We start from the raw sequence: 26,064 nt of genomic DNA, 5'->3' as shown, positions 1-26,064 counted from the left end.
TAATGAGTAATTTGTTAAATACACGATCCATTTAGGTTACACTGACAGGCATATCACTGCAGGCCCCGGAAAGGTTTTTTTGTTCTTGCTTTGGTCAATTCAGTCTCCAGAAGAGAGCTCTAAACCGTCATAACCGGAACTCCCCTGCCTACTTCAGGTCTCCCACACTTAGGGCTGGCGCATGCGCTCAGAAAACCTTCAGTCGGCTCTCCTCACTCCCCCCCACCAGCGGCGGGGCCTCGGAGTTGTGAGTTCTGTGCGCAGGAGCGGATGAAGCCGGTCTGTGCCCCGGAAGCGGTCGCTGTAACTTCCTGAGAGGCTTGTACGCCTGGTGCGGGAGCTACGGGACATCGAGACTGTGCTTGGAGTAGTGGTTCACCACCATGTCCCGTGGTTCCAGCGCTGGTTTTGACCGTCACATTACCATTTTTTCCCCCGAGGGCCGGCTGTACCAAGTAGGTGAGTGAACCGGGTCTGCCTTTGGTCTGCTCTAATTGCTCTGTCATGGTACGGCCTGGAAGCAGGCAGACGCGGCTGGAGTTTAGTCCCGGGCTGAAGCATGGCCGGTCATGACGGGAGGGGGCTGAGGACAGGTTGAGTCTGGTAATGTTCGCCCCGCTGTTTGCCGGCAGGGGTGGGAGCCCGAAGGCGGAAGGCCTCGGACTCTCCAGGGCGAGCGGCTACACCACATGTACACAGTAAAGAGTCACGGAAGGTAGGCTGTAATGCCCGAGTCCGGCTTGCTGATGTCCCTTCACTTGTTACATTTTTACCTGAGTAGGTGCAACGCCTGTAAGTCTCTAAAGCGTAATTGGTTCCTGCACCTTCCAGTTAAAACGTTCCCTCTCCGTTGTCCTTTGTTTGCAGCATGGACTTCCTTGTCCTGCAGTTGTTTCCACAGGCATTCAGAGCTTTCTGTGTGCCTTGTGCTGGTCCTGGGGGATGCACCGATGTCACACCCTCTCCTATACTGAAGCTCACAGCTTTAAGGTGGTGACAGGTACTTAAACAGATAAGAAGAAATAAAGATCTCCAAATTACAAGTATCTACAGAGTTCAGGACATCTTTGGAAAACTGGTAGATAGGATGAGTGGCTATCAAGTCTAGAGCTGTTTTGGAAACTAACATCCACTCTTAACCCACATCTGTTCGAATGGCCCTATAGATTAAAAGCTGGTTCTGAATTGTAAATGAGGTATGGTGAACTAGCTGTTTTCTGAAGAACAGCTTCAATGGAAATAAACCATAAAGTAGTTATAGTTGTTCAGTGTAACATATTTTGTTGGATCGAAGTGGTTTTCAGGGTTTAGGTTATGATTATAACCCCAGACCCTTTACCTCCTACTATGGAGAATTCAGTGTCAGGAGAACCTGATTTCCACCTGACCCCTGATGATTTCATTTCTGAGTGGGTTTAGTTAGCACCTCACTCCCTTTGTGAGGACAGTGCTTGGAAATCATTAGGAGAGAATTGGCCTATGAATGAGGTTCTCTTCAGTAAATTTTAGAAGTAAAGATAACTTGGAATGAAACCAGTCTACTGTATGGCTACATACTGGATATAACGTAACAAGAAACAACATCATACTTGGTAATTCAGTAATCCTTTAAATCATCTCCAATTGAAAAATGTGATCTAAGATAGAAAGGAGAGTTAAAACTGTATCTGCAGGGAAATTTCATTTTTAAAGTTTTCATTCCAGAGTTTTAAAAACTTTTTCTGTATTGCATTATGCTTTGAATATTTTATTTCATGGTTTTTAATATGCGAACAGGAAAAGATACTTAGATCTACACTTCGCTTTTGTATACTATATTGTGAAATCTAGTCATAAAGCAGAGGCTCTAATGTGTTCCAAATTTGGTGTGTATAAAGGCTGAATATAATGTCCTTTTAATAGTTTTAAAAGATTTGGAATAGAACATGTAGTTCAAAATAAGTTAAATACCTAGACAGAATAATTTTAAGCTCTGTCTTGTTGAATAACACACTCCCTCTGTTATTCTAAGAAACTGCTAAGAAAAGGAAAGTGAAAGAATAGTTAGCATGAGCAAGCAGTATAGTGGTGAAGAGGTCAGGCCCTGGAGCCATACCTGGATTCACATTCCTGCTCTGCTTCATACTAGGCAACCTGGGCAAATGATGTCACTTTAGTCTTAGTTTCTGTTTGTAAAGTGCCCTAATGATTCCTTCTTTGAGTGGTTGTTTTGAGGATTAACTAAGGTGGTGTATGTAAAGTGCTAGCACAGTGTTAAATCCTCAGTAAATGTTACTTTGGCTTTTGGGGGGGGGGATCTATTAGATTAGTACTTCTTTAGACGTGAAATGTTTCTTCTTTTATGATCCATCCATGCTTGGTTCTCTAGAGAAATACAGGTACATTATCGTAACGTCGTTAATACTGTTTATTAGTTTATAAACTTTAGAATCTACCAAAGACAAAGCATCTAAGAATTATACAGTGTAAATTGTTAATCATGACAGTGGGAAAATAATATAGGAAATATGGGGAGATACAAGGGAATAGAAGGATTAATGGAAAGGTAAGAATGCTACTCCTTTGGGATTCAAAAGATAAATGTAGTCTAAAATTGATTTTTAAAAAAGATATAAGAGTTCCAGTCGTGGTGCAGCAGAAGCAAATCCAACTAGGAACCATGAGGTTGCCGGTTGGATCCCTGGCCTCACTCAGCGGGTTAAGGATCCAGCATTGCCATGAGCTGTGGTGTAGGTCACAGACTCGGCTCTGATCTGGTGTTGCCATGAGCTATGGTGTAGGCTGGCAGCTGTAGCTCTGATTGGACGCCTAGCCTGGGAACCTCCATATGCCAAGGCTGCGACCTTAAAAAGACTAAAAAAAAAAAAAAAAAAAAGTGGTGTCAAACACTGTTATGTTTTCTTTTTTTTGCTTTTGTTTCCTTTTTTTGCACCTGTGGCATATGGCGATTCCCAGGCTAGGGGTCGAATCGGAGCTACAGCTGCTGGGCTACACCACAGCAATACTAGATTTGAGCCAAGTCTGTGACCCACACCACAGCTAATAGCAACGGAGGATCCTTGACCCACTGAGCGAGGCCAGGGATTGAACCTGCAACCTCATGGTTCCTAGTCAGAGTCATTTCCTCTGTGCAACAATGAGAACTCCAAACATTGCTATGTTTTCAATCTATATCTTACCCCACCCCACTCCTGACCTCCCCTCACACACCAGCACCAAGATTTCTAATGATCCCACCTGCTTGTAGATCACGATTTTAAGGAGTGCCATATTAGGAGGGACTATGACATGAGACACACTTTCCATGTAAGTTCCATGTAAGTTACAAAGACAGAATGAACAGTTTCAAAAAATGTTAATAAAACGTTTCTAGTCAAACAGCATTGAAATTGAATATAGACATAAACTGCAGAGTACCTGCCTTTCCCCTTACAACATCTTTTTTTTTTTTTTTTTTTTTTTTTTTTTTGATAATCAAACTTCAAAGAATTTTTCCAGCCTATGTTTAGACGGGGAAAAAATCATATTTATCTCCCAAAGTTCAGTAAAAATTTTTGTGTGTTTGTTTTTAAAATGCATCTATTTATTTTCTCCCAGTTAGTTAGAAGTCTGGTAGGCTTACCTTAAGGGTCAAACAGGCTGAAATCAGGGTTTCAGTAGGACTGCATTCTTTTTTAATTTTAGATTTATTTTTTTATTGAGATAACATTGTTTTATAACATTATGTAAGTTTCATGTGTGCAACATTGTATTTCTGTTTCTGTGTACCCCTTGTCATGCTCCCCACCAAAAGTTTAGTTTCTGTCTTAGTACAGCATTTAAGACAAAATTCTGAGTGGTGGAAATCTTGGGTTATATTCCTACAACTGGAAGAAGAATTTCAGGATCACCTGTAGATGCTTTGTAAAGCTCATGAGTGTCCATAAGGGGGATGTGCATCTCTGCTATTGCGAACATCACTCTGAGCAGCTTTTACTGTGAGCCATTGTCTGGCATACTGTGCTTATCCTGAACATTTTGTCACAGTACCTTTTATATTTAGCCCTTTGTTTTTTCCTAGTATTATACAAATGAGTCCCGGAAAAGTTGGGAAAGTGTTGGGAAAATTGTAGGGGAGGAAACAAAGTGTATAAGAGATTACTATGGAAAAGAGGTCTCTGTATATAAGCAATGGTGTTTTTTTGGGGTTTTTTTTTTGGGGGGGGTTGTTTTGTTTTGTTTTGTTTTGTTTTAAGGCTGCACCCAAGGCATATGGAAGTTCCCAGGCTACGAGTCCAGTGGGTGCTGTAGTTGCCAGCCTACAGCAATGCCAGATCCAAGCCAAGTCTGTAGCTGGATTCTTAACCCACTACTCCACAGCAGGAACTCCAATCTTGTTCTTAAAGACTGTATATACTAACATCAACTATATCACGCTAATGCTGGCTCCTTAACCCACTGAGTAAGGCCAGGGATTGAACTCACATCCTCCTGGATACTAGTCGGATTCATTACTGCTGAGCCACGATGGGAACTCTCACCAACAACTGTTTATTAACAATTTTATTTGTGAGCAGGGAAGCAATTTGCATTCTAACCTAAGGGTTTCTTGTTATGTTGAACCTTATGAAACTGCTGGTGTTTGACTGTTGTTTACCTATAAAAATGGCTCTTTTATGTGGTCCTAATATATATAGGTAATTTACTATGCATTTAAATTACAAATTAAGAAATTGGGAGCTTGGGGTGAACTATAATCCAGTATAATTTTTATCATTAAAAAAATGGGGAGTTCCCATCGTGGCTCAACAGAAATGAATCTGACTAGCATCCATGAGGACTCAGGTTCAATCCCTGGCCTCGCTCAGTGGATTAAGGATCCAGGAACTGTGGTGTAGGTCACAGATGAGGCTCCGATCTCGCATTGCTGTGGCTGTTGTGTAGGCCAGCAGCTACAGCTCCAATTCAACCCCTAGCCTGAGAACCTCCATATGCCTTGGGTGCAGCCCTAAAAAAAGAAAAAAGAAAAATGGGAAGTGGGCTCTCAGTTTCATTTTCCTGCATAATCTTAAACATTGAAGAACAGATTACTGAGATTAACATAACAGTGTTTGCTAGTTTTGCAAGTTTTTCTTTTCTTTCTTTTCTTTTTTTTTTTTTTTTTTTTTTTGTCTTTTTCTCTTTTTAGGGCCACACCCATGGCATGTGGAGACTCCCAGGCTAGGGGTCTAATCTGTCGTATGCCACAGCTACCACAACGCCAGATCTGAGCCTCGTCTGCAACCTACACCACAGCTCATGGCAACACCTGATCCTTAACCCGTTGAGCAAGGCCAGGGGTCGAACCTGCAACCTCACGGTTCCTAATCACATTTGTCTCTGCTTCACCACGACGGGAACTCCTGAATTTTATTTATTTATTTATTTATTTATTTATTTTTTGTAGAGTTTCACCCTTCGTATAAGGAGGTTTCCAGGCTAGGGGTTGAATTGGAGCTACAGCTGCTGGCCTATGCCACAGCCACAGCAATGCAGGATCCTTAACCTTCTGAGTGGGGGCCAGGGATTGAATCCACATCCTCATGGATACTAGTTGTGTGTTTGTTATCACTGAGCCACAACAGTAACTCTGAAATTTTAACCAGAAAACAAAATCTTTAGTGATGGAATTAAGTAACTAATTACTATTTCTGACATTTGAATCTGGCTTTAAAAACTAAATTTGTCTTTTAAGTGCTGCCCATAAACTGTTCCATTTTTTCTTTTCTTTCTTCCTTCCTCCCTCCCTCCCTTTCTTTTTTCCTTTTTTGGTCACACCCATGGCATATGGAAGTTCCCAGGCCAGGTATCGAATCTGAGCCACAGCTCCAAAAATGCTGGATCCTTACCCACTGCTCCACAGAAGGAATTCCCCCGTTTTTTTCTTAATTGGCCATAATGTTCACTTTTGCTGTTAACTGATACTATTTTTTACCCTACTAGTGTTCCTTTAGAAGATATTTTTTATTTATTGTCTCTAGATTCATTACTCGGCAGTATCCATTTTTTGTGGAAATTATTATAAGATACATATTTTATGGTGGTATTGTTATTTTGAAATTTTCAATTGAGATATAGTTTTGATGTACAGTATTACATAAGCTTCAGGTATACAGCATAGTAATTCACAATTTTAATGGTTATGTTTAATTTATAGTTGTTATAAAATGTTGCCTATATTTCCTGTGCTGCACAGTATGTCTTTGTATTTTATTTTATGTTGGTGGTAGAGTTGTAATGGGGATTCACTTACACAAAATTTTATTGAAAATTACAATGAAGTACAGCATGGTGAATACTAAAATGTCTGTGCAAAGAAGGGTATTTACAAAGTGACACTAATAGAGCCAGAAAAGTTTCCTCAGAGAAGAGGAGTTGAGCTACTTGGAGATTAGATAAGGAAATTTTTGGGGAACCAGTGCCTTGGTCAGGAAAAATAGATTGTAGGAAAATTTTGAAGAGACTTGGATGGCGCTTTTGAGTTGGACTTGGTCCCATAGGTTTTGGACTTAGCTGGCAGAAGTCTTTAAGAACACCAAGATTGGAGTTCCTGCTGTGGAGCAGTGGGTTAAGAATCCAGCTACAGCTGCTTGGGTTGCTGCAAAGGTGCAAGTTTGATCCCCAGCCCAGTGCAGTGGGTTAAAGGATCTGACATTGCTGCAGCTCACATTCAATTCCTGGCCCAGGCACTTCCATATGCCCAGGGTGTGGCCATAAAACAAATAGGCCAAAAAAATAAGATTATTAAGATAGCAGGAGAGTTGAGTGTAGAATTAGAGAAGAAGGGGGCAGATGACAGGAAGCCCACTCAGGAGAGGCTTGTTGAGTAATCCATAAAAAAGGATTGACCACAACCCAGCTGCAGCACTTGGCAACATTTTGTCAGTTGTCTTCCCCATATGCTTTCCTCTCTGCTACACTGTTTTAAAGCAAATCCTCGCTGAGAGTGGTCATTCCTCTGATGAGAGAGAAGTGAAGAGTCAAGAACGGTACCCCAGCTTGGTTGCTTGAGAACTTGAGTGGTTAATAATTTGAGATAAGGACCATAAGAAATTAGGTTGGGAGTTCCCTCTTGGTGCAGAGAGTTAAGGATCCATGTTGTCACCGAAACGGAAGAAAAGAAGCAGGTTTGTAGAGAAGAAGAGTTTAATTTCACACATGCCTTTGGGAAAAAATGGGCATTTGCAGATAAGGGTTCAGAGTTAAAGATAAACAGAGTTAGTAATGATTACGTAGGATAAAATCACTTGGTGATAGGGAGAAATTATAGACTCCTGGGGGGATACCAATATTTAAGGAGCTGTCTGAAGAGATGGAAGCAGTGAAGGAGACTGAGAAGTAGGAGGTGAATAATAGGGATGATATTCTTAACTAAGAACTTTAAATTAAAAATTTACTTTCTCAAAAAAAAAAAATTTACTTTCTCAGTTGCACTGGTCACATTTCAAGTACTCAATAGCCACACGTAGCTAAATAGATACTATGTTGGACAATGCAGATATACACTGCCATCATTACAGAAAATTCTATTGGATGGCACTACTCTAAAATAGAGAGGCAGAGAGGACTAGGACTCCTTTAATGTATCCTCAAGATCCTGGAGTATTCATGTATTCATAGGTTATGTTCTCTATTGAGAAATGTTTTTAGGAGTTCCTGTCGTAGCGCAGCAGAAAGGAATCCGACTAGGAACCCATGAGGTTGTGGGTTCGATCCCGGGCCTTGCTCAGTGGGTTAAGGATCCAGCGTTGCTGTGAGCTGTGGTGTAGGTTGCAGACAAGGTTTGGATCCTATGTTGCTATGGTTCCGGCGTAGGCCACAACTACAGCTCTGATTGAACCCCTAGCCTGAGGACCTCCATATGCCGCAGGTGCGGCCCTAGAAAATACAAAAAAAAAAAAAAAAAAAAGAAAAGAAAGAAAAAGAAATGTTTTTATATTTTGTGGGACAGAATTGTATTATGTGGGGAGGGCGGTAGCTTTTTGTTTTGTTGCCTTTGTCTTTTGTGTTATTTAAGCAGACCAGATAAGTAAAAAACATGAGTGACACAGGCTGGTGAGACAGGAGGAGGAGTAATGGGAACTATGGAAAACTGCAAAGCATGTGCCAGCCCTAGATGATTTTTGCTCCGCAGGACAGTTGCTATGTGGGAATGACCGTTAAATGTTACCAGAATTTTTTTTTTCCTAAAAATAGGTAAACTTGATTTTATTTTATCTGACTTTTAATTAAAATCTTCCTAGAAAACTGCGTTCTAAACCACTTTGAGCAAGCTGGATTGGGCCCAGGGCCAAACTTTGACTTAGTATCTATTGGTTGCAAATAAAATTTTAAATATCCTTTGTTCTTACTTTCTTTGATTATCCAGTCTGGCTAGGGGGAAATACACACTTGAAAATGCTAAAATTACTGGTGTAATAGGAAATACTGTGGGAATTCAAAGAAAGAATTGAAGAATCCCTTCTGGGACAATAAGAGAAAATGACCATGGGAAATGGAAGCAGCTTGAGCTCTGGCTGGGTGGAGAAGAGAGTGATAGGGCAGTCCAGACAGGCCTTGAAGAAGCAAAGACACACATGTGGGAAGTGTCAAGAAGTGATTTGTAATATTTCTTCATTTCAATACTATCTATAGTGATAACCTACCTTCTTTTCCTGATAACTGGTCATTGTTGTATTCTCTTATTTTCTTTGTTTAGCTAGGGTTTGTATTAGTTTCCTGTATCTGTTGTGACAAAATACCACAAATTTGGTTGCTTAAAACAACAGAAATTTGTTTCCTCACTGTTTTGGAGGCCAGAAGTCCAAAATCAGTGTCATCGGACTGACATCAAGGTGTGTGGCAGGGCCATTATTTTCTCTGAAGACTTAAGGCAAAAATGCATTCACTGACTGTTGTTCAAGAGACTGCCAGCATTTCTTGGCTTGTGGCTGCATCACTCCAGTCTTCAAGACTAGCATTTTCAAATCTCTCTGCTCTTCAAAGCACTTTCTCCTTTGTGTAAAATTTCCTCTCTTCTCCACCTCCCCTCTCCCCTCTCCCCTCTCTCTTTCTCTCTCTCTCTTTTTTCTTTTTTTTTTTCCACAGCATGCAGCACCTTGATCTTAGTTCACAGACCAAGGATTGAACCCTGGCCACAGCAGTGAAAGCACTGAATCCTAACCACTAGACCACCAGGGAACACTCTTAATAAGGATAAATATGAATGCATTTAGGACCCACCAGGATAATCTTCCCCATCTCAAGATTAAGTTAATCACATCTGCAAAGATCCTTTTGGAGGGCTATAATGTAGTAATATTTACAAGTTCCAGCAGTTAGGATATGGATGTCATTTGGGGGCCATTTTTCAGCATATCAAAGGGTTTATAATTTTGTTGGTTTATTGTTTTTATTCAAAGAATCATTTTTTACTTTCCTAGTGTCCTTTTTTTGTCTATTTCATTGATTTTGATCTTTATTTTTATTTATTTTATTCTAATCTGGATATACTTTGCCCTCTTCTAGCTTCTTAAAGTGGAAACTTAGGTTTGCAGTATAGGACTGAGGGCCCCAGATACTTCCTGACTGTTCATCAGAGGCCACAGAGCTACTTATCAGGCCAGCAAGAAGTATCTCTGGTTTGCAAGCAGGGGAGTCTTATATATGTAATCAGAAGAGTGCCATCCCAGATTTTCCCTAAATACAGAGATTTCAATAGTTTAATTTTTTTTTTTTTTTTTTTTTTTTTTTTTTTGTCTTTTGTCTTTTTTGCTGTTGTTGTTGTTGTTGCTATTTCTTGGGCCGCTCCCGCGGCATATGGAGGTTCCCAGGCTAGGGGTTGAATCGGAGCTGTAGCCACTGGCCTATGCCAGAGCCACAGCAACACGGGATCCGAGCCGCGTCTGCAACCTACACCACAGCTCACGGCAACGCCGGATCGTTAACCCACTGAGCAAGGGCAGGGACCGAACCCGCAACCTCATGGTTCCTAGTCGGATTCGTTAACCACTGAGCCATGACGGGAGCTCCAGTAGTTTAAATTTTGAGACTTGTTTTATGGCCTAATGTATATGTATGGTTTGTCTTGGTTAAGTGTACCATGTGCATTTATATTATACTGTTTATATCAAGTGCCTGTGTATTTTTCAGTTGACAGTAGTCAATCTTCCTTTCATGTATTTTGAAGTGCTGTTATAAGGTACATATACATTTGAGTGTTATGTCCTCTTATGACTTGATTCTTCTACCATTTTGAAGTCTCCCTCTTTCTGATAATACTCTTCATCTTACTGTTTATAAGGTAATACTTTTTTGCATCAGTTTATTGAAATGTGTCTCTGGTAGGCAGCACATATTTGAATCTTGCTTTGTTATTCATGCTGATAGTTTCTTTTTTTTTTTTTTGACAATTTCTGCTTTTAATTGGAGTATTTCCTCCATTAACATTGTTGACATAGATTTAAATTTACAATTTTATTATTATTTATTTCTGTCTCTGTTTGTTTTCTTGTTTGTTCCTCAGTACCTTCTTCCTCCCTTGCCTTCTTTTGGATTCTTTGAAAAGTTTTTGGAATTTCATTTTAATCCCTTAGGCTGCTTCTTTATGTTTTTGAGTGTTGCCCTAAGGATTATAATATACATGCTTAATTTTTCCCAGTCTTCTAAGAGTTAATACTTATTATTTCACATAAAATATACAAACCTTGAAACATTATAAGTCCATTTTCTTCCTTTCTTTTCTTTCTTTTTTTTTTTGGTTTTTTTTTTTTGTTTTGTTTTTCAGGGTCACACTCACGGCATATGGAGGTTCCCAAGCTAGGGGTCTAATCAGAGCTATAGATGCTGGCCTACACCACATCCACAGCAACGCCAGATCCCAGCTGCATCTGTGACCTACACCACAGCTCATGAAACGCCAGATCCTTAACCCACTGAGCAAGGCCAGGGATTGAACCCGCAACCTCATGGGTTCCTAGTCGGATTTGTTTCCACTGCACCATAACGGGAACTCCCTTTCTTTTTTATAAGGAATACATTTACATATTTTATAACTTCAGTATAAAGTATAACTTCTGTATTTTTAAAAGAATTAAAGAAAATAAGTCATATTTATCAAGGTATGTACCATTTTTTATGTTCCTAATTTCTAAAGATTGAACTTTTCCTTTGGTATCATTTTCCTTCAGCTTTTTTGTGTGTGTGTGTGTTTTAGGGCTGAACCTGCAACATATGGAAGTTCCTGTGCTAGGAGTCAAATCAGAGCTGCAACTGCCGGCCTCCACCACAACCACGCCAAATCTGAGCCTGGTCTGCGACCCGCACCACAGCTCAAGGCAACACTGGATCCTTAACCCACTCAGCAAGGCCAGGGATCAAACCCACATCCTCACAGATACTAGTCAGGTTCGTTTCCCCTGAGCCACAATGGAAACTCCCTCTTTTAGCATTTTTTGTTGCAGGTCTGAACATGTCTTTATTTTACCTTCATTCTTGAAGGATGTTTCTGGTTGGATATAGCATTCTGATTTGATGGGTTTTCTTTCCATGCTTTAAGGATCTGCTGTCTGTAGGTGAAATCCATGGAATTCAAATCATTATTCTCTTGTATATAATCTGTTCTTTTTCTCTGTTTTTAAAAATGTCCATGCTTTTGGTTTTCAGGAATTTGACTATGGGCATTGGTGTGGTTTTCTTTGTATTTGTCCTGCTTATAGTTTGCTGGATCTTCAGTCTGAAATTTTACGTCTTTTGCCAAATTTGAAACATTTTAGCCATTATTTCAAAAGCTTTTTGTTTTTGTGTTGTTTTGTTTGGTCCCATTCTTTAATAACCATATGGGACACCAGTTACACATCATACCTTTTGACGTGTTTTTTGGTTTTTTTAGCATGCTTATCCTATTTTTTTTAATTACTCAATGAATTTTATTACATTTATAGTTGTACAACGATCGTCACAACCCAGTTTTATAGCATTTCCATCCCAAACTCCCAGCACAACCCCCCACCCTCCAACCTGTCTCATTTGGAAACGGTGAGTTTTTCAGTTAGTGTGTCAGTATCTGTTCTGCAAAGAAGTTTGTTCTGTCCTTTTTTTAGATTCCACACCTGAGTGATAGTATATGGTGTTGGTGTCTCACTGTCTGGCTAACTTGACTTAGCATGATAATTTCTAGGTCCATCCATGTTGCTGCAAATGCTTTTATTTCTTCCCTTTTGATGACTGAGTAATATTCCATTGTGTGTATGTACTACATCTTTATCCACTCCTCTGTCAATGGACATTTAGGTTGTTTCCATGTCTTGGCTATTGTATACAGTGCTGCAGTGAACATTGGAGTACATGTATCTTTTTAAGTCATGGTTTTCTCTGGATAGATGCCGAGGAGTGGGATTGCTGGATCAAATGGTAATTCTATTTTTAGTTTTCTGAGGAATCTCTGTACTGTTTTCCACAGTGATTGCACCAGTTTACATTCCCACCAACAGTGTAATAGGATCTTCTTTTCTCCACACCCTCATGAGCATTTATTGTTTGTAGACTTTCTGATGATGGCCATTTTGGCTGGTGTAAGGTGGTACCTCATAGTGGTTTTGATTTGCATTCCTCTAATAATGAGTGATGTTGAACATCTTTTCATGTGTTTTTTGGCCATCCGTATGTCTTTTTTGGAGAATTGTCTGTTTAGATCTTCTGCCCATTTTTTGATGGGGTGGTTTGGGTTTTTTTTGGTATTGAACTGCAAAAGGTGTTTATAAATTTTGGAAATTAATCCCTTGTCAGTCTCTTCCTTTGCAAATATTTTCTCCCATTCTGTGGGTTGTCTTTTCATTTTGTTTAGGGTTTCCTTTGCTGTGTAGAAACTTTTTAGTCCCATTTGTTTATTTTTGTTTTTATTTTCATGACTCTAGAAGGTGGATCTGAGAAGATACTGCCGAGGTTTATGTTGGAGAGTGTTTGGCCTGTTTTCCTCTAAGAGTTTTATAGTATCTGGTCTTATATATAGGTCTTTAATCCATTTTGAGTTTGTTTTGTGTTTGGTGTTAAGAAGTATTCTAATTTCATTCTTTTGCATGTGGCTGTCCAGTTTTCCCAGCACCACTTTTGATGTGTTTTTAAAAATGTTTTCTCTTATTTAAAATTGGATAGTGATTTGTTTTCATTTTATCCCCACTCTGCAATTAAGTCAGCTTGGTGAAGTTTTTTTTATTTCAAGTACTGTATTTTTCAATTCTATAATTTCTATTTGGTTCTTCTGTACATTATTGAGATTTCTTTTTTGTACATTGAGATTTTGTTTTTTTACTTTTTAAAATTATAGCTGCTTTACAATGTTGTGCCAGTTTCTGCTATAATTATTGAGATTTCTTATTTCATCTTTAATATTTTTATTATGTCATTTAACATAGTTTTAATAACTTTGCCTGCTAATAGAAAATCTGGGTCAGCTCAGGGTTGGTCTCTTGCAAGTAAATCATGTTTTCCTATGTGTTTTGGGTTTTTTCCATTTGTCTTTTGGTATATTGAGAATTCTGATTTTATCCTGGGCATTCATGAATGTTAGGTTATAAAGACTAGATTCTGTTATATTCCTATAAAGAGTGTTGATTTGTTCTAGCAGGAGGTTAATTTGGGTGGCAGCTTAAATCTTACTTTAATTCTTTCATCCTTAGCTAGGCAGTTTGGAGTCTGTCTTTTTGCATGTATGGTTATGAAATCAGCCAAAGATGTGGGCAACATAGAAACGGGGGTTCGCTTTCCTCTCCCTTACTTTCCAGCAGCTGTGGTTACTCCCAAACTGTTTTTTGATTTTTTTTTTTTTTGCTGCACCCACAGCATATGGAAGTTCCTGAGCCAGGCTTTGAATCCAAGCTGCAGCCGTGACAATGCCACATCCTTTAACCCACAGCCCCATGCCAGGGATTGAACTTTCAGCACCTGAGCCGCTGCATTTGGATTCCTAACCCACTGTGCCACAGTGGGAACTCTTGTTCTCTAATTCTTTGAGCCAGAAGGACTGGGTTTTCTATGGGTGTTTTGTACTGACTAGGGCCTGCATTCAAACTGTTAAGTCATGAAAATAGAAACTCACCCTGATCCATTCCCTTATTTCAAGCATTGACTATCCCTCTAGAATCTGCCTGCTTTCAGCCACTTTCTGGTATCTTTGGGTAGTCATTGTGGTCTAGAGTTTATAGTTAAACTGTGAAGGGTTGATATGGTAGAAGCTTTATTTATCATAGAGAAACAGAACTGAGAAGCATTATGAAACATATTTTAGCAGTTACTTGTGTAATGGGATGGTAAAAACAAGCTATTGTAATTAGCTAGTTAAGTTTTTTTTTTTTTTTTTTCTTTATTTTGCCTTTGCCTTTTCTAGGGCTGCCCCCATGGCATATGGAGGTTCCCAGGCTAGGGGTCAAATTGGAGCTGTAGCCTCTGGCCTATGCCAGAGCCACAGCAACTCGGGATCCGAGCCATGTCTGTGACCCACACCACAGCTCATGGCAATGCCAGATCCTTAACCCACTGGTCGAGGTCAACCTCATGGTTCCTAGTTGGATTCGTTAACCACTGAGCCACGACGGGCTCCCGTGATTAGTTAGTTAAATGTCGGTTAGATTTGAGGAGATTTTTTAGAGTTTTGTTTTTTTGTTGTCATTTATTTGTTGGGTTTTTTTTGTTTGTTTGTTTGTTTTTTTCTGTGCTCTTTTGTTCTCTTCAATATATGACCATTTGGAAATATTTGATAAAGGATTTTTATCACAGCTCCTAGTAAAGGAAATTCTTTGGTGTCATTCATAGTATCTTCCTTAGATGACCCTCATCACCAGTGGCTTTTTGAACCAGATGAGACAAGGCCTTGGACCTGGCGTACAGAGTAATACTGGACAGAATTTTAAAAGCATCTATTAAATGTATCAAATTTAGATAATGATTGAAATAGTAATTTTTTTCTTTTACATTATCCTCTGTGTTTTCTACAATGATCATGTATTAATTTTTGTTGCTGTTTTTCCTAATTACAAAATATACATAATCAAACTTAAATATTATAGAAATACATAATGTAGAAAGGGATAGTCTCAGCTATAATTCTACTCTCCACAGAGTTATTGTCAGCTTAACTACATGGTGCCAAAGTAGTTTGTTTTTATAAACCACTTTGATCTAGCTGTTTTAACCTGGGAAATGTTTTGACAGCAGCTAAAAGTGCACAAACTGAAGTTTATTATATATAAAACTAAAGAATCCTATAGTGTAGGTAACGTAAAAATTGTGAAAAACATGACCTGGAAAATAACAACTTGGGTAGAGGGCGGAAAAAGCAAAATAATCTAATAGCAATTAAAACTGCATATGGGTAGATGAAAACTGTTGCATTTGGAGTGGATGGGCAGTGGGATCCTGCTGTATAGCACAGACAATTATATATCTAATCACCTGTGATGGAACATGGTAGAGGATATGTGAGAAAAAGAATGTGTATATATATACATACATACTACATACATATAGATATATATATGTGTGTGTATACATACATATGTATGTGTGCATGTGTATATATATGTATAACTGGGTCAGTTTGCTGTACAGCAGAAATTGACACAACATTGTAAATCAATCAATAAAAAATTTTAAAAAACTGGGAGTTTCTGTCATTTCTCAGTGATTAACGAATCCGACTAGGAACCATGAGGTTGCAGGTTTGATCCCTAGCCTCGCTCAGTGGCTTAAGGATCCGGTGTTGCCGTGAGCTGTGGTGTAGGTCGCATATGCGGCCTGGATCCTGAGTTGCTGTGGCTCTGGCGTAGGCCAGCAGCTACAGCTCTGATTAGACCCCTAGCCTGGGAACCTCCATATGCTGCAGGTGCGGCCCTAAAAAGACCAAAAAAAAAACCCAAAAAAACTGTATATGGTCAATTAGTTATTGGCCAAAAGTTAACAGAAATAGTAAATCTTTAGAAAACATAGAGCAACTAAATATGACCCAGGAAATCCAGATTTGGTAGAAATAATGGCTATAAAACAAACTTTTATTTTTATTTTATTTTTTAAAATGATTTTTATTTTTTCCGTCATAGCTGGTTTGTAGTGTTCTATCAATTTTCTACTGTACGGTAAGGTGACCTAGTCACACATACGTAGATATTCTTTTTTTTTTTTTTTTTTTTTTGTCTTTTGTCCTTTTAGGGCCTTACCCACAGCATATGGAGGTTCCCAGGCTAGGGGTCTAATCAGAGCTGTAGCCCCTGGCCTATGCCACAGCAGTGCCAGATCTGAGCCGTGTCTATGACCTACAATACAGCTCATGGCAATACCGGATCCTTAACCCACTGAGCAAGTCGAGGGACTGCACCCCACAACCTCACGGTTCCTAGTCAGATTCGTTTCCACTGCACCACGATGGGAACTCCGATACATTCTTTTTCTCACATTATCATGCTCCATCATAAGTGACTAGATATAGTTTCCAGTACTATACAGCAGAATCTCATCGCTTGTTCATTCCAAAGGCAATAGTTTGCATCTGGTAACCCCCAATTCCCAGTCCATCCCACTCCCTCCCCCTCCCCCTTGGAAAACAAACTTTAAAAAATAAACATAATTGACAAAGATTTGATATTATAAAAATTAATTAAATCTTTACTGGGAATTTGGTACTTGCACCTGATGAAAATAATTAAAGTGGAAAGAAATGGAGTTGGTTTAATTATGATTTATCATTATTACTCTTTTGACTTTGCATGTCTTAGACAACATTCCATGGTAGTTCATAAAGCTCTTTTTAATGACTTTATTATTCCATTTCATGAATCTGTGATCATTTATTTTACCTTTTTAAAAAACTGTGCTTTTTTCCAGAATATGCTTTTAAGGCAATTAACCAGGGTGGCCTTACATCAGTAGCCGTCAGAGGGAAAGACTGTGCAGTAATTGTCACACAGAAGAAAGTACCTGTAAGTAGTACTGCCTGGATCATTGTAGAATACAAAGCAAGAGTTTTTCATGAGTTTGTTCAAGAGTGTGTTATTATCTCTATATGTTAACATTATTTTTGCTTTGACCCTACTTTCCTGTCATCCAAGAAGTGTTCATTGAGAAACTATGGACAGATGAGCTGAGTAGACAGAATTGACATGTTGAAATTCATGCTATGATTGTAAGCACAATGAGATTTCTAGATCTTTTGTGTTCAGGGACCTCGAAACACACTTTGATGAGCTGTAGTTCTTACCCACAGGAAATGCATCATCTAAAAAAAAAGAAAACAGTCGTGTGTGGTCCATCCCTCCCATTTTTTATTGGTTTTAACTGTAAAAATGAGCAGAAAACCTTTATTATACAGTTCATTGTTATAAGTCCATGGTATTTTTTTTTTTTTATCACTACACAGAGGCCTGTGATTTTTTTTTTTAATTTTCTTGATTATTTTGTTCATTAGGACAAATTACTGGATTCCAGCACAGTGACTCACTTATTCAAGATAACTGAAAACATCGGCTGTGTGATGACAGGAATGACAGGTAATTGGCTTGATAACTACTTATATTTGTAATTCAAGTTATTTTTGAGTTTTGTGTTGATTTTAAAAGACTTACTGGGAGTTCCCGTCGTGGCACAGTGGAAACGAATCTGACTAGGAACCATGAAGTTGCAAGTTTGATCTCTGGCCTCGCTCAGTGGGCTAAGCATCTGGCATTGCCGTGAGCTGTGGTGTAGGTCGCAGACGAGGCTCCGATCCCGCGTCGCTGTGGCTCTGGCGTAGGCTGGTGGCTACAGTTCCGATTAGACCCCTAGCCTGGGAACCTCCCATATGCCGCAGGAGCAGCCCAAGAAATGACAAAAAAAAAAAAAAAAAGAGAGGCTACTACTCTAAAAAAATAAAATAAAATAAGACTTCCTTTAGTATCTGATTTTCAGGTGATATGAGTAGATTTACAGTCTTCTAAGGCAGGTGTCATTATCTTCAGCGTATTGTGAGCTTTTTTGAAATCATCATAGAATTAGATCTCTCCGGGAGAGAGAGAATCTAATCCGGGAAACTGGGCTGAGGCACCTCTCATAGAAGCTTTATTTCAGATACAGTTAATAGTTTAAGGGGAGGTAAATCAGTATATTCTCAAACCTAGTAATATTGACACTGGTTGGAAGTAGGTGAGAGTTATGGAATTCCTATTGTGGCTCAGCAGGTTAAGAACCCAACATAGTGTCCCTGAGGATGTGTGTTCAGTCCCTGGCCTCATTCACTGGGTTAAGGATCTGGCGTTGCCAAAAGTTGTGGCATATGTCACAGATGTAGCTGGGATCCTGTGTTGCTGTGGCTGCAGCATGGGCCTGCAGCTCCGATTCGACCCCTAGCCTGGGAACTTCCACATGCCACCGGTTTGGCCATAAAAAGAAAAAATAAATAAAAATTAAAATTAAAGGTGAGAATTCTAAAAAATTACTTTTTTTAAAGAAACTATTTTGGGAGTTCCTGTTGTAGCTCATTGGAAACCAACCTGACTAGTATCCGTGGGGACTCAGGTTCGGTCCCTGACCTTGCTCAGTGGGTTAAGGATCCAGCATTGCTGTGAGCTGTGGTGTAGATCAGCAGCTGCAGCTCCAATTCAGCCCCTAACCTGGGAACTTCAATATGCCGCAGGTGCAGCCCTAAAAAGCAAAAAAAAAAAAAAAAAAAAAAAACCAAAAACATAAATTTTAAAAAATAAACTACTTTTGGAGTTCCTGTTGTGGCCCAGTGGTTAATGAATCCAACTAGGAACCATGAAGTTTCGGGTTTGATCTCTGGCCTCGCTCAGTGGGTTAAGGATCCGGCGTTGCCGTGAGCTGTGGTGTAGGTCGCAGATGCAGCTTGGATCCCGCGTTGCTGTGGCTGTGGCGTAGGCCAGTGGCTACAGCTCCAGTTAGACCCCTAGCCTGGGAACCTCCATATGCTGTGGGAGCAGCCCTAGAAAAGGCAAAAAAGACAAAAGACAAAAAAAAAAAAACAACAAAAAAAAACTATTTTGGCAGCTGATGAAGGGCTCAGTATAAAAGGGCAGTACTACGTATAGTACTTTTAAATTTTTTTCCTTTTTTGTCATGTACTTATTGCTGAGTCGTTCACCATTCATTGGTGGGAGAAAAAGCCATAGTAGACCACTTCTGTTTTCCCTAAGTCATAATGGAGGTGCGTGTGTCTCTCTGTGTGTGTCTGTGTAGAAAACTACCTGGCTTTGAGATTCATTCTTCTAAAGAAGCAAATCTTTGTTTTTTACGCTCTAAGCTGACAGCAGATCCCAGGTACAGAGGGCACGTTATGAGGCAGCTAATTGGAAATACAAGTATGGTTATGAGATTCCTGTGGACATGCTGTGTAAAAGGATTGCTGATATTTCTCAGGTCTACACACAGAATGCTGAAATGAGGCCTCTTGGTTGTTGTAAGTATACAAAGAATTCTCCTGAATAATGAATTGTAATTTATTTTTAGAGAACAAAGAAAGTTATTTCAGTAACACTTGGGTTTTATACATGTGGTTTGGAAATTATAAAAGTTGAGAAATCCTTATAATCAATGGTGGAAGGATAGGTTTCAGAACAGTATTTTAGGCACTAACTTTAAACGTTAGATATTGTTAGACTTTTTTATCAAAATATTTCTATTTAGGGTGTGTGATTTGGAAGATCCAAGTCATTGTGATATTAGGCTTTTGTAATGGGAATTACTATCAGACTACTAGTTCAATGGAAATGCCTACTAGTTAGGCATCTTAACAATGTAGTGCTTTCTTTTGATCCCCCTAAAGAATCAGGCTCAACATAAAGAATCATATGCCTATGATTCATACATTTAGAATAAATTTCTTCCTTAAAAAAGTAAAATTTTATTGGGAGAGGGGTAAGATTTGATATAATGAATTATCCTGAAAGATTTCAACATGTTTCTTTCTGACACTGTGTCATTCATTTATAATTAAAAGTGTAATGATTTCCCTCTAGTATTTAACCCTGCTTTTGACCTGTCACTTAAAAATTCTCCCTTGATTTCCTCAGTGATACTCTTCTCCTCCTCACTTTCCTTAGCTCTTCCTCCTCGACCTGGGCCCTTAAATTTTATTATTCATCATGTTTCTCTCCTTGGTCCTTCTCTCCTTTTTGTTCTGTCTGGGTGATCTCACCCACTTTCACAGCTTCATTTACTACATCCATTCCAGTCATTCTCTCATTAGGTTTAGCTCAGTCCCTTCCTGCTTGTCCCACAGATACTTCAAGCCTGAAATCATTGCTGTTTTCCTCTGTTCATCCCCAACTTCTTTTCTACCCCTGTCTCACCTTCCCAGGTTCTCTGTTTAGTCGTCAGTCTTTACCTCAGAATATCTGTTCCTTCCATCTCCTTTGTCACTTTTTCATTGTCACTTGCCTTTGACACCTAATTTATTTCTTTTCTCCTTTCTTACTCTTTCCTAGTCTGTTCCATATTGCTATAGGAGTTACTCTAAAACAAATTTTGATAGTTGCTCCCTTGGAAATATAAATTCCAAATTCCATAATAATGATGTGCAAGGCCCCTTACTGTTTCCTGCCAAGTTGCCTCTTTCTTTTACTGTATTTCTCTCTCACCTCAGGCTCCTATCCTAAAATAGGCAGCCAGAGTAATGATTAGCAACAGCCATGTGACAACACCAAGAGAGAAGAAATCTTGTTGTATAAAGGTATAAGATACTTACTGAAGGTCTTTCTTTCTGTTTAGGTATGATTTTAATTGGCATAGATGAAGAACAAGGCCCTCAGGTGTATAAGTGTGATCCCGCAGGTTACTACTGTGGGTTTAAAGCCACTGCAGCAGGAGTTAAACAAACCGAGTCAACCAGCTTCCTTGAAAAAAAAGTGAAGAAGAAATTTGATTGGACATTTGAACAGACAGTGGAAGTAAGCCGAAAGGAGCTGACTTTTTTTTTTTTTTAAATGGTATATGGAATAGTGAAGGTCATGGCATAATTGGCAGCCTGTTCCTGGGTTGTAGCATGATATCCAAGTTTGTCAGGTTAATAGTAAAATTGGTGTGACATGGAAACAATGAGGACTGCTTTTTTTCACCTAATTCCCTATCTCATTTCATGTGTTTGAAACTGCTTTCAACAAAACACATATAAAATGGGAAAATATGACTAGGAATCAAGACCATGCCCAAAGACCTGCATGGTTGTGATTTAAATTAGGCTTAAGCATCCTGGAAGCAAAAGTGAAAAAGTTGAGTCAGTAATATTTCTCTTATTGTCCTAAAGGAAAAACAGCCACACATTAAATTCCCAGAAGCAGGAGTTCCCATCGTGGTACCATGAAGTTGCAGGTTCGACCCCTGGCCTTACTCAGAGGGTTAAGGATCTGGTGGTTGCCGTGAGCTGTGGTGTAGGTTGCAGATGCGGCTAGGATCCTGCGTCGTTGTGGCTCTGGTGTAGACCAGCAGCTGTAGCGCTGATTAGACCCCTAGCCTGGGAACCTCCATATGCCAAGGGTGTGGCCCTAAAAACAAATAAATTAAATAAATAAATAAATAAATTCTCAGAAGCAGACATCTTCATAGTAAATATGCCTTCAGGATATCTTGGCAGAGAAATTATACCTGGGATGTGGAAGTAGAGCTAGCTTTAGATAGGGTTTCCTGAGGGGATTATTCATTATGATGGGGAAGTTTTAAATTGACAGGACAAGCCAACATTCTTAAACAAATACTTAGTAACATTAAACTAAAGCCTCTTATTTACTGCCAAGAAGTTAAAAACAGAATTTTAGTAGATTGTGGAAATGAGGGTCTGAGATAGTTATTCTAAAGAGTAACAACATAATTCTGATAAATGAGTAAAGAAAAATTACCATCTAATACTTTCTTGTTTGGTAGGCAGTATTATCATACACTAAGAGATGTGAAGCTAGTGTCTTGTTTAAATGTTTCTTAACGGTCTTGTTTTAAAAAATTCAAAATTACGTATAATTGATCACATCAGATATAAAGCCACTTAAAACATTCTTTACTTGTTATTACTGTAAATTCTTTGAAGGAAGATTGTATCATTGATCTTTTAAAAAAAAAAACTCAATAAATTTTTTATATGTATAGCTGTACAACCATCATCACAACCTAATTTTACATTTCCATCCCAAACCCCCAGCCCACCCCTCCCCACCCCCATATCATTCATCTTTATCCTCTCCCCATCTCACTCCAAACATATTGCCTGGCATGGAGTAATCATCAAGCAAATAGACTGTTTTGTGTAAATTATCCTATTCTGGTTTTGGACCCCTTTAATTTATGGTTCAACGTAAACAAGTTTCTTGTCAGGTGACATTAAAATAAAGCAGTCTGTGTGGCTATAGAACTACATCATTCAAACATGTAGCAAAAGTGATTAGCTTGTGGTTAACTCATGACTGAATAAGCTTGGAATGAGAAAATCTTGGAATCTCTGAAAAATACTGTATTATTTTAATATCAATATTTTTTTTCAGACTGCAATTACATGCCTGTCTACTGTTCTATCAATTGATTTCAAGCCTTCAGAAATAGAAGTTGGAGTGGTTACAGTTGAAAATCCTAAATTCAGGTGAGTTATATTGTCAGCCAGGTACTTGGAGAAGTTTGCCAAGTGATAAATTCTAGCCTAGAAAGGTGGAGGTTTATAGGTCCATTTGTCCTGTAACTTGAGGTAAAAATGCTTTTTTGAACTACAGTTAGACCACCTGGGACCACCCTACTGTTGGTTGTTGTTGATTCCTTTAGTACCTGAGAGATGGGTTTAAAACTTAATTGGATGTCTTTAAGACATAACTGCTTTTCTTCTCATTTTATATAAGGAGTAAAGTAAGCAGAAGTGTTTTTTCTGTTTTTAGCTTAAAGCCAATAGAAATTCACCCTCCCAAAGTAGTTTTCAGGTGGAGTTTTGATTAGTTAGTACATTTAAGTGGAGCTTTGAAGAACAATATGAAATACTAATATACATCAAACCCTATCTAGATATCTTTGAAACCCCCAAATTTTGCATATAGCTAATTGAATTGCAGATGCTGGATGCTGTCTGTTCTTACTCACTTAGTGACTAACTCCCACAAATCAACTTCACAGCTTCCATGAGTCAGATCTGTACTGGGTGCTTAACATATCAGCTCACTTAATCCTCCCAGCAGTTCTGTGAGGTGGTTTTCTTTTTCCATGAGCCTGGATGATCCTGTGAATAGCGAAAAATACTTCAGTTAAATCCACAGATGCACAGAAGCTGCTGGAAGGCATGTTAACTATTATGTGTGTCTAATCTTGGGTCACATTATAAAGACACGTGGTCATAGTTAGGGTTGGGGAAAAAAAGGTAGTAAACTAAGCTTAACCAGACCTTGAAGAGTTGAGTTAGAATATTTGTTTCTAATTTGTTATTTTTGTTGCCTTGCAGGTGATTAAAAAGTGAAAGATTTAAGGAAAATTTATAGAATTTTTTAAAAAGCAAAATAGAATTCAGTCTTCCCCATCTCCTGCCCCCGTCATTGAAAAGTTTGCTTTAAAAAAAAAACAACACAGTAAATTTCCAGCAGGAACAATTTATAGATATCTCTGAAGGACCTACAGTTGGTTCTTGTTTTATGTTCTGAGACCCTCCTATAGCCTTTTAAATTTTTTTGTTATTTGGCCATTCCTGCAGCTTGTTGAGTTTCCCGGCCAAGAATCCAACTAGCACCACAGTAGCAACCCAAGCCGGATTCTTAACCTGCTGCACCACAAGAGAACTCCAGCCTTTAAAATTTTTATTTCCATCTGTTAGTTAAATAGATAAGAAACGAAAGATCCTATATCTTCAAAAGGCCCTTGTATCATTTATAAATTCTGATAGTATACTTAAATAACTAGGATATATAACATAACCATCAACAACTATATAACTATTTGCATTACACTGCTTTATATTTCAGTTTGCACTAAAAAAATGTCACTTCTAGGAGTCCTCTGTGGCTTAGTGGATTAAGGATCTGGTGTTGTCACTACAGCAGCTCAGATTGCTGCACTGATGCAGGTTTGCTTACCTAGCCCAAGAACTTCCATTATTCCATGGGTGGGCCCAAAATATATTGTCACTTTAAGAAATTGTGCTCTTTTTTTTTGTTTGTTTGTTTTGTTTTTTAGGGCCACACCCTTGGCATATGCAGGTTCCCTGGCTAAGGGTCCAATCAGAGCTGCAGCCGCCGGCCTGTGGCAGAGCCACAGCAATGAGGGATCCAAGCCATGTCTGCAACCTGTATACCACAGCTCACGGCAATGCCGGATCCTTAACCCACTGAGCTTGGCCAAGGATCAAACCCATGTCCTCATGGATGCTAGTTGGGTTTGTTAACCACTGAGCCATGACTGGAACTCCCAACAAATTTTATTCTTAAAAGTCCACATTAAAGGTTGCCAATGGAGTTCCCATCATGGCTCAGTGGTTGACAAATCCGACTAGGAACCATGAGGTTGCGGGTTCGCTCCCTGGCCTTGCTCAGTGGGTTAAAGGATCCGGCATTGCCATGAGCTGTGGTGTAGACTGAAGACTCAGCTCGGATCCCGCGTTACTGTGGCTGTGCCACAGGCCGGCGGCTGCGGCTCCAATTTGACCCCTAGCCTGGGAACCTCCATATGCCACAGGAGCGGCCCAAGAAATGGCAAAAAGACAATAAAATAAAATAAAAGGTTGCCAAGCAGTTGATTTCTTTGGGGGAAACTTCATTTAGAAAATAGCATGTTCAGCACAGCATGCCTTGTCTCTCGGCTGCTAACAAACCTTTTATGCTAGGTATAAAGGTATTTTGACATAGAAGCTAAAATAGAATACTTTATGTATAGTCTAGTTTTATATTTGAATATTTGCTTTCATTGTTGCAACCATAATGGTTTTGCTTTCAAAAGACCTAATTCTAGATCTCATATCAAAGAAGTACACATTAGTGTGTATAAATGAAGTTGATACGATGTCTGGGAATCCTTCATAATAATTTGAAGGGATGAGTGTGGGGTATATAGATTTTTTAAAAATCAGCTATAAATTGGTAATTGTTGGGTGATAAATACACGGGGGTTCAGTACTATCCTACTTTTGTGTGTTTGGGGGGATTTTGCATAATAAAAAGTTGGAGACGTAAATAATGTGGAATTTTTCCCTTTGTCCTCTAGGATTCTTACAGAAGCAGAGATTGACGCTCACCTTGTTGCTCTAGCAGAGAGAGACTAAACGTTGTAGCTAGTTTACCAAATCCATGACGCCACTTATCTGTGTGTTTGGTAACAACAGACCAACCTATGGAGGCCCCTGGATTGAAAAAGGAACCTTTCCCACTCCTCCTGCCACTGAAGTGGTTAGGACTCTGTATAAATAAACACAGTGCTTTTGGAAAGTAATTGCATCCTGTCTTTTTTACCTCCAGTGTTAACACACAAAGGGTTAAATGTTCACCATCATCACATTTGGCTTTTTTCATTTTAATTAAGAGATCCAGGTTTCTTTGGCTTAGGTAATTTAACAGAAATTTAAACTCTAGCCTATATGGCATAATGAATACATTACAAACAATTTCTCATTCATTCCTAAACCTAGACTCCAAGTCCCACTGGAGATTTTAACTATAATAAAATGATTAGCATTATTGATCTTCAGTAGGTGAGATATACATTTTTATTTTATACTCAATAAGAACCAATATTTTTTTAAAAGCAGAAATTGTAGTTGCCCTTGGGAAATGATAGAAAAGTTGTAGAATATGTGTATTTCCTGTGTTGCCTTAAGATTAAATACTTAAAGCAGACTTGAAGGAATTGGTCTAAAGCATTCTTAGTATCTATTGATAGATGAATGGATAAAGAAGATGTGTGTAATATATAATGGAATATTAGCCATAAAAAAGGATGACATGATGCCATTTGCAGCAACATGGATGGACCTAGAGTTATTGTACTAAGAGAAAGACATATGGAATCTAGAAAAATAATAAACTTAATTTATAAGACAAATAGACTCAGGAAACAAACTTAAGGTTACCAAAGGGGAAGGGTGGG

At 38.9% G+C, this 26,064-nt stretch overlaps 1 protein-coding gene and 1 long non-coding RNA gene across 6 annotated transcripts; one reads left to right on the top strand and one right to left on the bottom strand.

Annotated features, from left to right (window-relative positions):
* The first annotated feature begins 290 nt into the window (after nucleotides 1-290).
* Nucleotides 291-25,410, top strand: PSMA6 (proteasome 20S subunit alpha 6). Of its 5 annotated transcripts, none has more exon segments than NM_001139472.2 (7): nucleotides 291-459; nucleotides 16,870-16,964; nucleotides 17,450-17,531; nucleotides 19,277-19,432; nucleotides 20,743-20,921; nucleotides 22,503-22,597; nucleotides 25,186-25,404. In NM_001139472.2, coding segments are annotated over 7 exon segments (741 nt in total). In that variant the 5' UTR covers nucleotides 291-383; the 3' UTR covers nucleotides 25,244-25,404.
* Nucleotides 16,788-20,855, bottom strand: LOC146401664 (uncharacterized). Its single transcript, XR_014810715.1, has 2 exons — nucleotides 20,720-20,855; nucleotides 16,788-17,260 (listed from the first exon to the last, which is right to left on the bottom strand). It is a non-coding gene; the product is annotated as an uncharacterized LOC146401664 (long non-coding RNA).
* Nucleotides 25,411-26,064: the final 654 nt, after the last annotated feature.

This window comes from Sus scrofa, chromosome 7 (genome assembly GCF_054392235.1).
Source record: "Sus scrofa isolate SSC_HxYL_T2T_F1_AM1 chromosome 7, Sscrofa_HxYL_maternal_Yorkshire_Landrace_v2.0, whole genome shotgun sequence".
In the NCBI taxonomy this organism is placed as follows: Eukaryota; Metazoa; Chordata; class Mammalia; order Artiodactyla; family Suidae; genus Sus; species Sus scrofa.
Note: the sequence above shows the minus strand (reverse complement) of the source record. Positions and strands in the feature narration are given on the sequence as shown.